The sequence below is a fragment of the Ziziphus jujuba genome, chromosome 8 (genome assembly GCF_031755915.1).
Source record: "Ziziphus jujuba cultivar Dongzao chromosome 8, ASM3175591v1".
NCBI lineage: Eukaryota > Viridiplantae > Streptophyta > Magnoliopsida > Rosales > Rhamnaceae > Ziziphus > Ziziphus jujuba.
This window is the reverse complement of record NC_083386.1, coordinates 1766516-1783272: the sequence shown is the minus strand read 5'-3', so window position 1 is coordinate 1783272 and position 16757 is coordinate 1766516. Positions and strand designations below refer to the sequence as shown.

At 33.1% G+C, this 16757-nt stretch overlaps 2 protein-coding genes and 1 pseudogene across 6 annotated transcripts in view; 1 reads left to right on the top strand and 2 right to left on the bottom strand.

The window, feature by feature from the left end:
- Positions 1-16757, top strand: part of LOC107412845 (transcription factor MYB33) — a 216149-nt gene that overhangs the window by 83100 nt on the left and 116292 nt on the right. The window lies entirely within an intron of this gene.
- LOC125421324 (cysteine-rich receptor-like protein kinase 10) lies at positions 3943-7573 on the bottom strand (annotated as a pseudogene).
- On the bottom strand, positions 7516-8428 carry LOC132799268 (cysteine-rich receptor-like protein kinase 25). The gene is made up of 2 exons (XM_060819548.1): positions 7657-8428; positions 7516-7553 (listed from the first exon to the last, which is right to left on the bottom strand). The coding sequence occupies exons 1-2, from the start codon at positions 8426-8428 to the stop codon at positions 7516-7518; spliced, it is 810 nt and encodes a 269-aa protein (XP_060675531.1).

The window sequence follows — 16757 nt, the reverse complement described above, 5'->3', positions numbered from 1 at the left end:
TTTGCTACCAACCTAGCCTTGAATCTCACTGGATCTGACTTGGTCAACCCTTCCTTAACTTTAAAAATCCATTTACAGTCGACAACTCTTTATTTTGCAGGTGCCAACACCAGGTCCCATGTATGATTATCATGAAGTGACTGCATTTCCTCATCCATTGCTTGCTTCCATTTTGATGATTCTGAAGACTTCATAGCTTCTTTATAATTCTGAGGCTCATTATCAGAGAATTCTTGAAATCCAACTAAAGCATATGCAATAAAATCTGCATAGCTGTATCTCTTATTTGGGATAATCCTCCTTCTGGCTCTATCTCGAGTCAACAGATAACCTGGTGATGCAACAGTTCTTGAAGGTGAAGAAAGCTATTGTCCTTGCCTTTCTTCATCTGATTCTGACTCTGAATGATCAGGAGTTCCATGGACTTCAGCTTCTGATGATGATTCCTTTGGTTCACTTCCATCTTTGTCTTGAAAATCAATTTCAGGTATTACCAAGTCCATCTGCCTTGACATGTGTTGTGGTTGCTCACTTTCAATACCTGCACTGTTAGTATTCTTGCAAGGCATAATATATTCATTGAAAATAACATCTCTACTAACAATGACTTTAAAACCATTGCTGTCCTTAACCCACAGCCTATAGCCTTTGACACCTTGAGGATGCCCTAGAAAAACACATTTGATGCCTCTAGGTTCAAGCTTACCTTCTGACTGATGTGCATATGCTGCACATCCAAACACTCTCAAATTATCATAATTTGGCAACTTTCCAGACCAGACATACTCAGGTGTTTCAAAATTTAGAGCAGTCGATGGTGACAAATTAACAAGATGCATAGCAGTCATAACTGCTTCACCCCAAAACAACTTTGGCAAGCCTGATGACACTAACATACATCTAACCTTATCGAGCAAGGTTCTATTCATCCTCTCAGCAACACCATTTTGCTGAGGGGTATGCTTGACAGTTCTATGCCTCACCATTCCTTGAGTCTTACAGAAATTATCAAACTCCCTATTACAAAATTCAAGACCATTATCTATTCTCAAAGCCTTTACTGTTCTATTTGCTTGTTTTTCAACAAGTAGTTTCCACTCTTTAAACTTATTGAAGGCCTCATCTTTGGACTTCAATAAGATGACCCACACTTTCCTAGAATGGTCATCTATGATAGACATAAAGTACCTGTTTCCACTCTGAGTGGAGACTTTAGCAGGACCCCAAAGATCAGCATGAACATAATCAAGCACAGCTTTAGCTCTATTTGAATTCAAATTAAAACTGAGCCTATGTTGCTTACCTAAAATGCAATTTTCACAAAAGTCTAATTTGCTTATTTGATCCTTACCAAAAACTTGTTGCTTATTCAGATAATACATACCTTTCTCACTTATATGGCCTAATCTATTATGCCATAACAGAGTTTTATCTGCAGATGTTTGAATTGAAGCATTGCAAGAATTAGACACAGCTTCACCAAACAAAACATACAAACCATTTTTCTTAATGCCTTTAAAAGCAACAAAAGAGCCTTTCGAAATTCTCATTTTTCCATTCTCAGTTTTAGTGGTATAGCCAGCCTCATCAAGCATTCCAAGAGAAATTAAATTTCTCCTTAAACCAGGCACATATCTAACTGAGTTTAGAGTCTTAACAGTGCCATCATCTAGTTTAAATTGAACATTACCTAAACCAACAACTTTACAGGAATGATCATCACCAAGGAGAACTTGTCCTCCTTCATATTCCTTATAAGACTGAAAAATATCAAGTATAGGACTCATATGGAATGAACACCCTGAATCTAGAACCCATTCAGTCTTATTTTGTTCAGTGTCAGCCACAAGAACTTCACCAGACTCATCACTCGAGGTGACAGCAGCAAGATCACTGCTCACCTGAGTCTTACTTTTGTCATCTCTCTTTTTCTTGTAGCAAAATCTCATTATATGACCTTCCCTCTTACAGTAATAACATTTTCGACCTCTAGTTCTTGATTTGGATCTGGAGTGATCTCTACTCCTGGCTCTAAACTCAGAATTACCAAAAGTCCTTGTTTGACTTCTTCCTTGAACATTAAGACCTTCTGCCTTAGACTCAGATTTCATTTCAATATCCCTAGATTTTAAAGAACTTATCACCATATCTAAGGACAAGAAATCACGGCCATACTTTATGGCATTCTTGACCTCTCTATAAGACTCAGGTAAAGAGTTTAACAGAATCACAGCATTGTGTTCATCACTAAAAGTGACTTTACAATTAGCAAGATCAAGTATTAAACGATTAAACATATCAAGATTAGAGTCCAAATCTTTATTGGTGTCCATCTTAAAGCCAAAAAACTGCTCAAGCAAAAGAATACGATCAGGTAGAGACCTTACCAGATATAATTGTTCTAGTTTATGCCACATTTCAGAAGTGGTAGTTACATCATCTACCTTTCTCAGCACATTATCTGACAAGTGAAGAATGATCGTACTCAGAGCAATCTCATCCATCTCCAATTTCTTGTCTTCCGAGAGATCTGCAGAGAATGTTCCATCTATGGCTCTTGCTACTTTCATCTGGACAAGAACAACCTTCATTTTCTTCCTCCAAAGCAGGAAGTCCCCTTTGCCATTGAAGATCTCCACTTCAATCTTTGATGCCATTCTTGATCATATGAGTTCTTGATACAGAATCTCCACCAACCTTCCTATCCTTGCTCTGATACCACTTGTTAAGAAAAACAGCAAGAACAAAAACTAAAACAACCAAGAAAACACACACACAGTTTAACGAGGTTCGGCCAAACTATTGCCTACGTCCTCGTGCTCAGGTTCTGAGCTTCTGCTATTATTATTCAAAAAGGGGGGAGAACAACAAGAGCTTCACAGGTTCTTCAATGGTGGATCACACAGAAAAACACCCAAACCAACCCGTAAGCCCATATACACCCTCACTCAAACTGTCTTAACCAATCTCACACAAAAATTGTTCTATATCTACAGATTATCTTGAAGAGTTTGAACAAAAGCACGAAGAACTCAATTTCCTCTCAAAATCACTGAAAAACAAACTCAATCCTTAGCTCTATAATCTGTAAAAACCAGTAGTCCTTGAAACAGAATGAAGGTCGTTATTTATACTCAGTATTGCTGTTGCTGATGTGGCAATCCAAGATGACGTGGACCAATGATAATTAGCCCTCCATATAACCACCATAACTAATCCACATGGCCTGCACGTGATTCTGTTATTCAGGTAAAATCAATATTGAGCCAATACGACGCCGTCCTACTTATATCATTAAACCAGATACAAAACGCTGTCGTTCTTCTTCTCCAAATGATATAACTGTATTATATCCAAAACGACACCGTTTCTTACTTCCTTTATGCACACGCTAGAACAGATGTGCATCAGTTCTCAACACTCCTCAACTCTTGAGGATTATTTCTTTACAGTTACAATGATTCTACTTCCAGGGAAAATTGATCATGCAATTAGACTAAATAAACTTTAAATTGTTTTGATTTATCCATGGCGGAGCCTTCTTCCAACAAAAGTTGATTCTACGTACGAATCGCTCATACTAAGATTCTAGTCCTCTAATAATGCAGAAAGAAGTTCCTTACACCAATAATCTAGTTTGCCTCTCTCTAATTAACATCTTTGAGAAAGTAAGAGCTCTCAAATTGAGAAGACAACAACTGAAACAGAACACCAGCAATTGTTCCCTTTCTTACACTAACCATGCCTAAAAGGGCGACTACGTGAACACTCCGGAGTCCCAATACATAGTGAGGATCTAATTTGTTCATAGCGTTTGTACATTCCAACCAAGCCTTCAAAACAGTCATCATATGGCGATATGCGGTTCAATTTCCACGTAATATCTTCCACAATTCCCTCAACCAACATGGAGAAAACTAATATATATTTTCTGTTGTTAAGTTGCGAAAATGTGCTCTTCGACTTTGGCCCCACAGGTAAATATTCTGAAATTTTATGGACTATTTGTTAGCATATATTAGGAGATGGGTTCTTGAAACTCTTTATTTTGGTCTACAATTTCTTGCTTTTCTATGTTCTCTTCAGTATCGTATTATTCCTATGCATTAAAAAATGCATTTTGCATGGAAAATTACAAGAAAATATGAGACAAATTCTAGTTTTTGTCCATGGGGATGAGAAATATATCAACCTATACATATTTGAAATCTTTTACCCATGGTTATCTTCCCTCACCGAGGCACAAAAGTAGAAATTGTCAAACCATTATCAGACAAACTGCGATCAGGAGCTGGTTCGAATTCATGATGTTGCGTAAGTCTTCCAACAGAGAAAGCAGGTCGTTCGGGTTGAGAAAGGCTAATAGTTTCACTTTTCAACATATGAACAACAGATGACATGGTTGGCCTGTTATACGCATCTTCTTGAACACATAGCAACCCAATATGAACGTATCTCATAAATTCATTTACTGCACATGAATCTTTTAGCGACGGATCCATTAACTCCAACCCTTTACCTTCATTCCACAAACTCCATGCCTGCATAATGTATATTATATATATAATAGGTGTAAATTATTTAATTTTAGAAAAACTTAAGCTACTTAATTGTATATATAAACCTTACATATGCAAGCAAGCTAGGAGCAAATTTGGTGAGATGAAAACCAGAGTTCTTTCTCCCACTTAGGATCTCAAGCAACAACACACCGAAACTGAAGACATCAGACTTGATGGAATATAATCCCTCCATAGCATATTCCGGAGCCATGTAACCACTTTTTCCGAAAATTAGAAAGAAATTAAAACATTGTATAAAAAATAAAAATAAAATAAGAATTGAAATAATCATACTGTATATGTGTCTATCAGTAATTAAAGTTTTTTGCATATTATCTTACTTAAAGTTGTCACCGGGAGTATTATTGTTGTTGTGAAGAACCTCTACTTTTCTTATTGTGTATATTATATTTAATATGTATATATATATATATATATATGTATGCATCCCTTGACTATGTATCAAATGCCTGTCCAAATTTGATTACTCAAAATCGTCACTTTCGCTCATTACTTGAGATTATCCACAACAAAAAGTTTGAGATTAAAGTAGCACTCAATAAGTTCCAACAATTCTTTTGGTGTTTCCTTCAGTTTTATCGATGCCAAACATCCTGGCCATGCCAAAGTCTGAAATTTTTGGATTCATATCTACATCCAATAAGATGTTACTAGTTTTCAAATCACAATGTATAACTCTAAGTCGAGAATCCTCACGAAGATATAAAATTCCTCGAGCAATTCCTCCTATTATATTGTGACGTTTTGACCAATCTAACTCTCCTTGCTTTACAGGATCTGTATGTTCAGTATATATGATTCAACACTTAAAAAGAATTCTTAGGACGTTGAACATTCCTGTGAACAAAACTATAGAAACATGTATATGGTCGTTAATTTCCTTTTGTTTTTTTTTTTTTTTTTTTTTTGGAATGAGTATATATATGTTAAAGAACATACTGATCGAAGAATAACTTGAAAGAAAAGAATATAGGACATACCAAACAAAAAATAATCAAGGCTTTTCTTTGGTACAAATTCATAGACAAGCATTTTTTCTCCTCCTTCCAAGCAGAATCCCAAAAGCCTAACCAGGTTTCTGTGTTGAAGCTTGGCTACCAGTACAACCTCATTTTTAAATTCTTCAGCACCTTGACTGGAACTTTTTGATAGTCTTTTTACGGCTATTTCTTGTCCATTGGGAAGTGTTCCCTGAGAATTTTCCAAGCTATGCCATATTACTTACTGAATATTTCCGATATTGCACTTATATATTATGCATGACATTTTTTTTTTTCATATTTTTAATAACAAAAAGGAATGGAAATATTTAGACATGCATATGTATATATATATACCTTGAAGACTTCACCAAATCCGCCTTCACCAAGTTTATTGTCTTCAGGAAACCTGCTTGTGGCTGTTTCTATGGTTTCCAAGTCAAATTGCAGAGACTCTATGGTCGTAATTTCACTTTGAACTTTCTGATTAAATAATCACTAATTAGTTTTACATTACAGACACAACTGATTTTTTTGTTATTATAAGTATTTTTTTTTTTTTTTTTGGTAAATAAGAAAGACACTATATACTACAATTAAAGAGTGAAAATTAAGTTTAATTAGAGAAGCAAGCCCATGAATATGTTTCATAGTTGATTTCAAAAATGTGCTTTTCATTTATTTTTGTTGTTTTTAGAATAAGCCAATCCTATTATAACATTTCTTTACTTTAGAACCGAAATTTCCAAACTACTAAAAAGAATCAGGATTAAAATAGATATACATATATGGTTATGAGTGATTTTTTTTTCTCTTATTAAAGAATTTCGGATTTTTTCCTTCTTTTTTTTTTGTGGGGCCCCCGGGCGGGGAGTGGTGGTGTTGAATTGGGATTAACTTATATATAATTGATTTATTGGCAATATAACTTGATATTTGACAAAACCAGGACAAATTTCTCCTAAATAAAAGAATGATTGGTTATCAACTAAGTTATCAAATTGGCAAATAATACACATTCGAATTTTTTTTAAAAAAAAAAAAAAAAACTCTTGTTTTCCATACCATTTAAAATTCCAAAGAAAAAAAAAAGAAAAAAGAAAAATAATTTTTTTTAAATGGAAAAGTTTAAAATGCATCTTAAACGCATTGTCGTATTATACAAGTGAAAAAAAAAAAAACAAAGTATTTTTCTAAAAATTTAAATCACCTTTTTTTTTTCCCTCTTTCATGAATTATGACATAATAAAAAAAACGTGTATAAAAAAGATTCTTTTATTTTATTCTTTTATTTTTTTAAGTCTATTATTTTTTTATTTTTTAATTATTATTTTATTAAAAGGCGGCAAAAGCCAGAAAATTATTATTATTTTATTAACAGTTATAATTTTATCTTATAAATTAAAAATAATTAATTTTAATATATATTTAATAACCTTATTTTTAGCTTCATCTCGTTTTAATCTATTACATATTTTAATTTATAAGCTCTCGTTTATATATATTTTTTAATTTTTATTTATATTTTTAAATAAATAGAACAATTTATACACATATTTATTTTTATTTATTTTTATCGTTCTGTATTTAATATAAATTAATATAAAATAAATATGTACTTTACCATTTGGTCGTCGAATAGTATGGTCGTTGGCTCTTGCTCTCTTGCGACGAAGAAGCATAAGGCAGCCCGTGACTAGAAGGGTCAGAGAAACTGTAGTTATAGGTATTACAATCCCAATAATAGCTAATGGTGACATTTTGCTTTTTCCTGCATACAAAACCCCTTAATTAATGTTGCATTAATTTAGTGATATACTTAATTATTTGAGCTGTTTCTTTTCTTTTCTTTTCTTTTTTTCTTTCAGAATATATATAGTGGGGGTGGATTTTATTATTTTTTATTCTTAATAAACGTTTAGACACAGTTTGTAGACTAGATGGATAATATGTCATTTCATTTGCTGATTTCTAGTAATCAATGGATGAACTGATAAAATTAATTGTTGATTAATAAATTTAGAATTTAAAGTTAATAATAGTATGCATTAATTAATAAATTTAGAATTGAAAGTTAATAATAGTATGCATACCTTTAGGCGATTCAGCTGCTTCATAAAAAGGATAAAGTTCGTACCTAATAATACAACTAGGAAGGAAAACTCTTGCACCTTCTTTTCCATCTAAAAGTGGTGGAAAACTCGAAGTCGCATACTGGAGACATTTGGTACAATCGTGGATAGACAAGTCCTGCGTGCACTGCACCAAGCTGTAGATGGTGTCGAATCCTGATATATCAGCTTCTTGTACCATGAACTTCTTAGCACTTTTTGCAGCCTTACTTCCACATTCATTCATTGTCTTCTCTACTTCCTGCTTGAATTTGTCGCTTTCCGTCGCATTCTGCGTATTCCACATGCAAAAAGAGGGAGACGCTGACATGGTGGACTGGAAGGATTGGTTGGAGTAGCGCAGCATGCATTCGTCGTACCATATGATCACCTCTTTCTCTACAGAGCACTTTTGGCGTGCATATTCGATTGATGTTAACACACAGTCGTGGCAGATGGCGGAGTTAACATCGCCACGGCAGAGATAGATGCCATAGACATAGTTACTAGTGCCGTTGTCGCCAGCATCGGCCCTGAAGAAGATGAAATCGCTTTCTTGGGCGGCGTTCGAGGAAAGATTAGACAAAACGATATCCAGATTGGATTTGTAGGGGCTGTTGAGATTGAAAGTGGTTGTATTTGAGCAGAAATGGTAGTGATAAGTTGGGGTGGCTTCGGTAGTCATAGTAAGGTAGCTGCTCAATATGGAAACGGCTACTACAAGGGTGGTCACAAACCTCTTGAAGGATGCCATTTTGAGGATCTATACATCTACCTAGCTGCCATTTCTTACCAATATAATCTATAAATTATATTGAAATTCTACCTGCTTAAAAGTCGAAAGAGATTAATTGATTATTGATTAATTGAAGAAGACAGCGACCAAATATAGTATAATAGTTTGACGTGCCGCTGAAATAGACTTCCAAAAAAACATTTGATCAACCAATGGGCAGCTGACACCTTAGTGCCTCCCTAGCTAACCATATTCCTCCTGTTTCAATATATATATATATATATATGGTTATCTTTTGCCGTCCTTTTATCTTTTTTGCTCACAATTTCTAGTCTCATCCCTATAATTAATCATCTTTCCACATCAAACATACAAGGACAAACAGATATCTTAAAACCCCGTCGGGAGGACAACCCAAGTTAATGTTATTAATATATATATATATATATATATATGTTTTTCCATTGAAAATGGGCTGTCAGAAAATCTTGTTTTTGACGACTTATTCTAATCCAAGATAAAAGGAATCGATAATGCTAAAAGGAAGATTTATTTTGAAGTTTCAGTCTCTAAACTCTAGTCAAACTCTCATAAAAAAGAACAGGCCCTGGGAGTAATTCATTTCAGATCAAGGAAAAATATAGATAGAGAAGGTGTTAGACATTACTTGCAGATTTCTAGGATGACAATATATATAGAATAGAAGGATTTGACAGAAAGCTCTGGCTATTTTCTGACAGCTAAAGGAAGCCACTGCAATTTGTGACTTCTCTAATTGCTTTCTTTAGTGGCCACTTTTCACTTGTTTTGCTAAAAATGTAATTATAACAATACATGGGAGATTTAAAGGTCTGATAGTAATATTGTTCATGGAACTGTCATTTACTAATATTTTACAAGGGGTAGTTTGACTATTTTGCTTAGCATCAAGATTTTCCACCCTCCAACTCCTCTTGTTTTGCATGGAGCAGGATGGATTTACAATCCTCCCACTCCCACTTTTTCACTTCCCGCTCCCTCCTACCAAGCTAGGCATGGATTTTCATTCCTTAAACATTTCCTCTCTTCCAAACAAAGCCTCAAGTGTCCCACCAACTGGCACTCATTCTTTAACTCTCTTCATCCAACTTCATTTTCCCTCCACCTTGTTTTTAATTTTAGCTGATCTCATATTCTCTTATACATAAATACACAGCCAGTGATCCTCTTTCTTTATCTACCAAGAACAGGGATCTTTAAGCCTTAACAAAATCAAACATAATGATCTTTAACCTTTGACCATTAATGTAACATCCCACATCGGTTGGAGAGGAGCACGAAGCGGTCTTTATAAGGCTGTGGATACCTCTCCCTTCAGGATGCGTTTTGTGAGCAAAACCTTGAGGCCAGGGGGGAGAGAGGGTGTGAACCCTGGGCCAAAGAGGACAATATCCTGATGCGGGTGGTCTGAGGCCAGGGGGGAGAGAGGGTGTGAACCCTGGACAATATCCTGATGCGGGTGGTCTGAGGCCAGGGGGGAGAGAGGGTGTGAACCCTGGACAATATCCTGATGCGGGTGGTCTGAGGCCAGGGGGGAGAGAGGGTGTGAACCCTGGACAATATCCTGATGCGGGTGGTCTGAGGCCAGGGGGGAGAGAGGGTGTGAACCCTGGACAATATCCTGATGCGGGTGGTCTGAGGCCAGGGGGGAGAGAGGGTGTGAACCCTGGGCCAAAGAGGACAATATCCTGATGCGGGTGGTCTGAGGCCAGGGGGGAGAGAGGGTGTGAACCCTGGGCCAAAGAGGACAATATCCTGATGCGGGTGGTCTGAGGCCAGGGGGGAGAGAGGGTGTGAACCCTGGGCCAAAGAGGACAATATCCTGATGCGGGTGGTCTGAGGCCAGGGGGGAGAGAGGGTGTGAACCCTGGGCCAAAGAGGACAATATCCTGATGCGGGGCCAGGGGGGAGAGAGGGTGTGAACCCTGGGCCAAAGAGGACAATATCCTGATGCGGGGCCAGGGGGGAGAGAGGGTGTGAACCCTGGGCCAAAGAGGACAATATCCTGATGCGGGTGGTCTGAGGCCAGGGGGGAGAGAGGGTGTGAACCCTGGTCCAAAGAGGACAATATCCTGATGCGGGTGGTCTGGGCTGTTACAGTTGGTATCAGAGCCAGTACCCGGATCGGTGTGCCAGCGAGGACGCTGGACCCCAAGGGGGAAGGATTATAACATCCCACATCGGTTGGAGAGATTTAAAAATCAGTTAAAATTATAAATTTAAGAAATCATTAACATTTTAAATATTACATAAGTTTTATATACTTTTAAAGGCCTATCCCGCACCGGCATCAAAAAATTGCATAGTCATATGTGACACGTAAACCAAAATGCATTGATAATGCCATTCCTTTTTTAAAGTGCCTTACAATGTTGATGGGATGTGTGTTCAAGTTGCACTGTCGCTTCGCTCTTTTATTTATTTATTTATTTTTTTGTTTTCTTTTCATTTTTCATTGTGGTTTTTTTTTTAAACATATTGTTTTTAGTTACATTTTTTTTTTAAATATCTTAAAACCCTATTCCATAGCCAATATTTTTCTGAAAAAGCTTTGGTTTTTCTTCTTTTCGTGATTGTTTTCAAAAAACCATTTTTTTCTCCTTTTTTTTTATGTCCAATTTTAAACACAAATTTTTTTTTTTTTTTGGTTCATTGTCATATTCCCATCAAAAACTATTCCTCTCTTCAATTCAAATTCATGAGAATATTTTGAAGCATACACCTTTTCTCTCTCTTTTTTTTTTTTTGTTTCAATTTTAAACACAAATGCCCTTCTTTTTTTTTTTTTTTTTCTTCTGTTCATTATTATATTTCCATCAAAAATCATTCCTCTTTACAATTTAAATTCATGAGAATATTTTGAAGCATACACTAGTAGTTTTTGAGTACATATCGATGGAGTACACACCTAAATTGAAGAAGTAGAATAATCTATAATGCCCCCAATTTTTGTTTTGTGGCATCACAAGACGAAAAACTTCTTATACTTTTAGCTATAAAACTAAAAATCCACTAGCAAATGGACTCATAGTCAGCAAAAATTGCATAATTTCTGAAATTGTTTGTTGTGCCACCAACACCACCAGAGGTCACTGAAGAAATGGTCTACAAGGGGAGCTCACATAGGGTCACAGAGGCACTGAAATGGTTGCTAAAATGATGGAAACAAAGGAGAAGAGGAAGGAAAGGGAAGGGAAGGCTACGAGTCACTGAGAGAGAGTTTTTGAGAGTGAATTTATGAGTGAAATCTGGATCGCTGGTGTTAGTCTAAGGACTATGAAAAAAAAAAAAGCACATTTTTGGACTGGATAGAAACAGTCAGAATTGTCCTGATCATAGAATTTGTCTCTATATATATATTCTTTGTTAAAGGTGGATTTCAAGGCTCATAACAACTTGTTCATTTTTTTATTTTTTCTTTTTTTCTTTTTTCCAGTTTTTGTTTTCTTTATATGATAACTTCTTCTTTTTTTTGTGTGGTAACTGCTCTTGTTTCTTTTCTTTTAGCCAATATGGTAACTGTTCTTTGTATGATATTTTTGCAAAGTGATAAAAAAAATTCAAATATTATTAAATTTTTAATTTCTCAATGTTCATTTTTGTAAACAAATTATTATATAGTTTTAACTATTATTACTATTATTATTTATAAAAATAGTAATAATTCAATTTAGTATATTATGAATGATGTCATTATTTAAATAGATGGTAAATAATAATAAAAATTAATTTTCTTTATTTTTCTTGCTGAAATAATAAGAAAAAAATCCATTTAAGTATTTTTAATTTTTTTAATTTTTTTAATTTTTTTAATTTTTTTAATTTTTTTAATTCTTTTATAATATTTTTTTTTATAATAAAAAAGGATCACCCACGACCTATTTTCATTATCTCATGGATGAAGTCTTCTTTCTAATATTTTACCAAGTTCTAAAATATTATGCAGTCTTCTTTTTAATATTTTAAACTGTTAGAAATATTGCATTTAAAAATATTATTTGTTGTTCCTTTTTTTTTTTGGTAGAACTAAAATTTTAAAATAGAGTATTTGGTTAAATTTTATTTTATTTTTACATATAAATTTAATTTTTGATCATATATTAAATACATTAATGGAAAAAAATATATATATAGATATATATATATATATATATATATAAAATACAATATTATAATAGAATATTATTATATATACAGCTTTCCATCACGGTACACAATGATAATACAATACAAATCAATTTGATACAACTAATATAAAGCAGGTTAATACAATACATCATATTAAATGTATCCTAAAAAATTTAATAGAATATTTTTTTTTATAGGATTTAAAAAAAAAATCATAATATCTTTATTAAATATTCTCAAGTTTGTGTTAAACATCATCTAACTTTTAAATTCAATAAAAATCTATAAAAATAAGTTAAAATCCCAATTAAATACACACTCTTTAAATTTCCAAATGGACACTGCTTTTTCTTTTTTTCTTTTTCTTTACCTTTTCAAATTCTACCTACAGAACATTGACATTGATCCATCACTTTCATACACTACGCATTTTGAACAATTCATGTTTTTTGCCAGCATTTTCCTTTAATAATAAACTTATATTTTGTAAAAAATGTTGTAATTGTAAAGTAGTCCTTGTACTTCTTCTTTTTTTTTTTTTTTTTTGGGGATAAATTATTGTATCATTTTGTTAGTTTTTAATTTTTAGTCTCTAAATTTTTTTTTTTAGATAATCTATTATCTTAATCTTTCAAAAATTCTAGCTACTATTTCTTTTTTTCTTATTTTTTTGGGGAAGTTTTTCAAATATATTTTTGTAACTTTCTCTTAAGCCCCTCTTCCTCCACAATGTTATATTTTGTACACAATTTTATACTTTATCATTGTTTATACATTTTTTTTTAAGTACAAGTAGTACAATATATAGAAATGTAAAAAAATGTCAACCGGGGATTATACGAAATAAATTTTAAACAGTGAATTTAAAAAGAATGAGGATACGTCCACCAATATAAAAAAAAAAAAAAAAAAAAAAAATTGAGGGCATACCCTAGTAATATGAGTGCTCAAATCAAAGCACTCCAGTTCTTAAAAAAATATAATAATAATAATAAAATTACAGAGAAATAAATCAAAGCGCTCTAGGGAGTTGGCTTAAAAGTTCTCGAGGCCAACAGATTTAGTATCCAAAATGTACAAACGATAATGAAACTATGGGCTTGAAACATGTGTCTGTGTGTTGTTGTTGTTGTTGTTTTTTTTTTTCTTTTTTTGTATTTTAACTTAACCCATCTGAGCTTCAAGGCTCATTCTTTAAGCCGTTGAAAGTGTGGACGTAGAACTTGTCGAAAAGAGCCTCAAGGGAGTTGGACTTTAAAGTGCTCGAGGCCCACAGATTTATTGTCCAAAACTTACAAAGGAATTGAAACTGTGGGCTTGAAACATGTTTGCGTGTTGTTGTTGTTGTGGTTTTTTATTTTTTAATTTTTTTATGATTATTATTTTTATGCCCATATGAACTTCAAGTCTCAATTCCCTAAGCCGTTAAATGTGTGGACGTAGTACTTGTCAAAAAGAGCCTCAGTTCGGCTCATGCAAAGGCCTAAAACCAGGACAACGACGTCCGCGTAATTATTGTTGGAAAGCTTCATCGGGAAGGCTTCATAGCCACTCTAGTTTGTTAAGAGCATTTAATAACCGACAGGCACATTTGCTTATGGGTTAAACCATATAAGAAAATTTGTTTGCTGTAATTAATTAGGCTTAAATTAATTACATTATTATCATCTTTTTCTTTTTCTTTAAGTTTTAGGTGTTAAAATCAGGATAATTTTTGTGAACATGTATGTGGATGCAGATGCACCATTCCATCAATCATTGCTTATGTGAACTAATTTAGGCAGGTATCCTCGTTTTAATTTAACTCCCCGACGAAGGCAATAATCAATGATGGGAATCTTGATTTGTGAGGTGGTTGGACTGTTTTAGTGCAGCCATATTAAGTGATACAACCAATATTAATGTGGTTAGGATTTCAATTTTGGATAAAAAAAAAAAAATGTGAACCTTTCTAATAGTTTCCCATAACAATGGTCAAGTTAATTGCTTGTATTAATAAAATATGTCAAAAGGATGGTTTTCCCCTTAAATTGTTTTTTTATTGTACTTTGACAAAATTGACAGGTGTATTTAATTGATTATATTAATAAAATATTCCCAATTACATTTTGTTTTTCCTTTTTGCAACAAAATTTGTAGAGAAATGAATAAAAAATTTATGGTCTGCCTTAGTTAAAGTAGAACTGAGCGATAATTAATGTTCTCTAGAAATAAATAAATAATAATAATAATAATAATTTCCTTTGTAATTAATGTTCACTACAAATCACCAATAATTTTCCATATACGGGTTTCAATTAATTCATATGCTAATCTCTCTAGCTCCCTATAAAATTATTTTAACAAACTTTGGTATAAATACACACACACACACACACACACACACACATTATATAATCAGTCTCAATCAACGTTAATTAAAAAAAAAAACTTTATTTTATTAAATAAAATTTATTTTTATAATTATTGAAAGTTAAAATTTAAAATTTAAAACATGATCAAATACCAATTTAATTTAATGATATATTAAAATTTATTTAAAGAAAATAAATCTTATATTTAATAAATAAAATTTTTATTATCAACTTTTTATACTATTTAAAGATGTAACGAAGATCTTATATTAATTTAGAATCTTATTTAAATATCACTACACACACACACACACACATATATATAATATATACAGTCCGTCTATGGTGCGGATGGTCCTCATGCGGACCACAGTATTGATGACAGTTTTTTATAGTATTGGTGATGATTTTCTAAGAAACTATCGTTAATACTATGAAAAACCGTCACTAATACTGCGGTCCTTATACGGACTATTCTCATCATAAAATTTCCGATAATATATATATATATATATATAATCTATTCTATAAAATTTCATCACCTGACTTGCCATTATCTTCAAGATTCAAGCTTTACAAAATTATTTTTATTGTCGTTGTGTTGTTAATTAGCTCTAGGTTATAGACTTACGGAGCCAAACTGTTCATATATTCAAAAAGTTCATGTCATATTCACGGACTTGAAGAATAGTAAGTCTTGTAACTCATTGTCAATCACATGATGATGATTTAGGATTTATCAAATTACTATTGGGGATGATTTTCGAACTCAACTTTTTCAAAACCCTTTTCTCTTCTGCCTCTTGCAGTAGTCCAAAGGCTTTCTCCCTTACAATGCATTTAATGCGGACCGTACGTCCCTCGATGAGTATTATGGGGATAAAGATTGCCTATGGAGAGCTCAAGGGGAGAAGTTTACGTTTTCAATTCCTTACATAACAATTAACAAGTGTTGCATTAGATATCAATAGGAACGTTACATAACATCTAATTACCAAAAGAACCGATATATATATATATATATATATATATAAGTTTGAATCGATGTCTTTGTTACGACACAGTTAGGTTATATATATATATATGAGTTTGAATCGATGTCTTTGTTACGACACAGTTAGGTTAATGGTGAAATAAAATAAATGAGTTGCAACCTCATCCTTCTATTAAATAGGCATTCCAAAATTAGTTTTTCTGAGCAATCACTACCTCTGCAGCATAATGCACTATACAAAATTGTCACATAAATACTTTTATTTTTCATTTTTACTAAATTTTAACAAACAACTTGTTGAATGCATATATGAGCAGTATGGCTAGTGTAACAGAGAGCTAACAACACAAGGACAATAAAAGTTATGTTGGAATGCTTCATCTTGAAGAGAATGGCTTGCTGATGAATTTTTATTGAATCAATATCAAGTTTATTAATAACAATAAGCAAAAAAAAGGGAAAAAAAAAAAAAGGTTTCTTAAGAGCATTTAGTAGGGATTAGTCATACGAAGGAGATTAGCCTATGACTTATAGATTAAACACATGTAAAGAAATTAAAAAAATTAATTGTGGTTTTCTAATGAACATTAATGACAAGAAAAACTTTTATTTGTTAATTTTACTAATGAACATTAATTATGACGGCAATAAACTATGGGCTTAAGTGCATCCTTATCTTCCAATATCTGTTACAGAAAGGTTTTAGTCATGGAATTTCTACCAATATTACGTCGTATTTTGAGGCTAAAAGAAAATTTGTTTTCTAGCTAGAATTACAGTCAGCAAATATTAAAATAACGCACATTTTGCCTTGAGATCTGATGCAACATTA

Coding starts and splice junctions, on each gene's coding strand:
- LOC132799268 (XM_060819548.1), bottom strand. CDS start 8,428: ATGGCATCCTTCAAGAGGTTTGTGACCACCCTTGTAGTAGCCGTTTCC. Junction 7,554..7,656: donor AGCAGCTGAATCGCCTAAAG/GTATGCATACTA, acceptor TAATTTTATCAG/TTCATCCATTGATTACTAGA.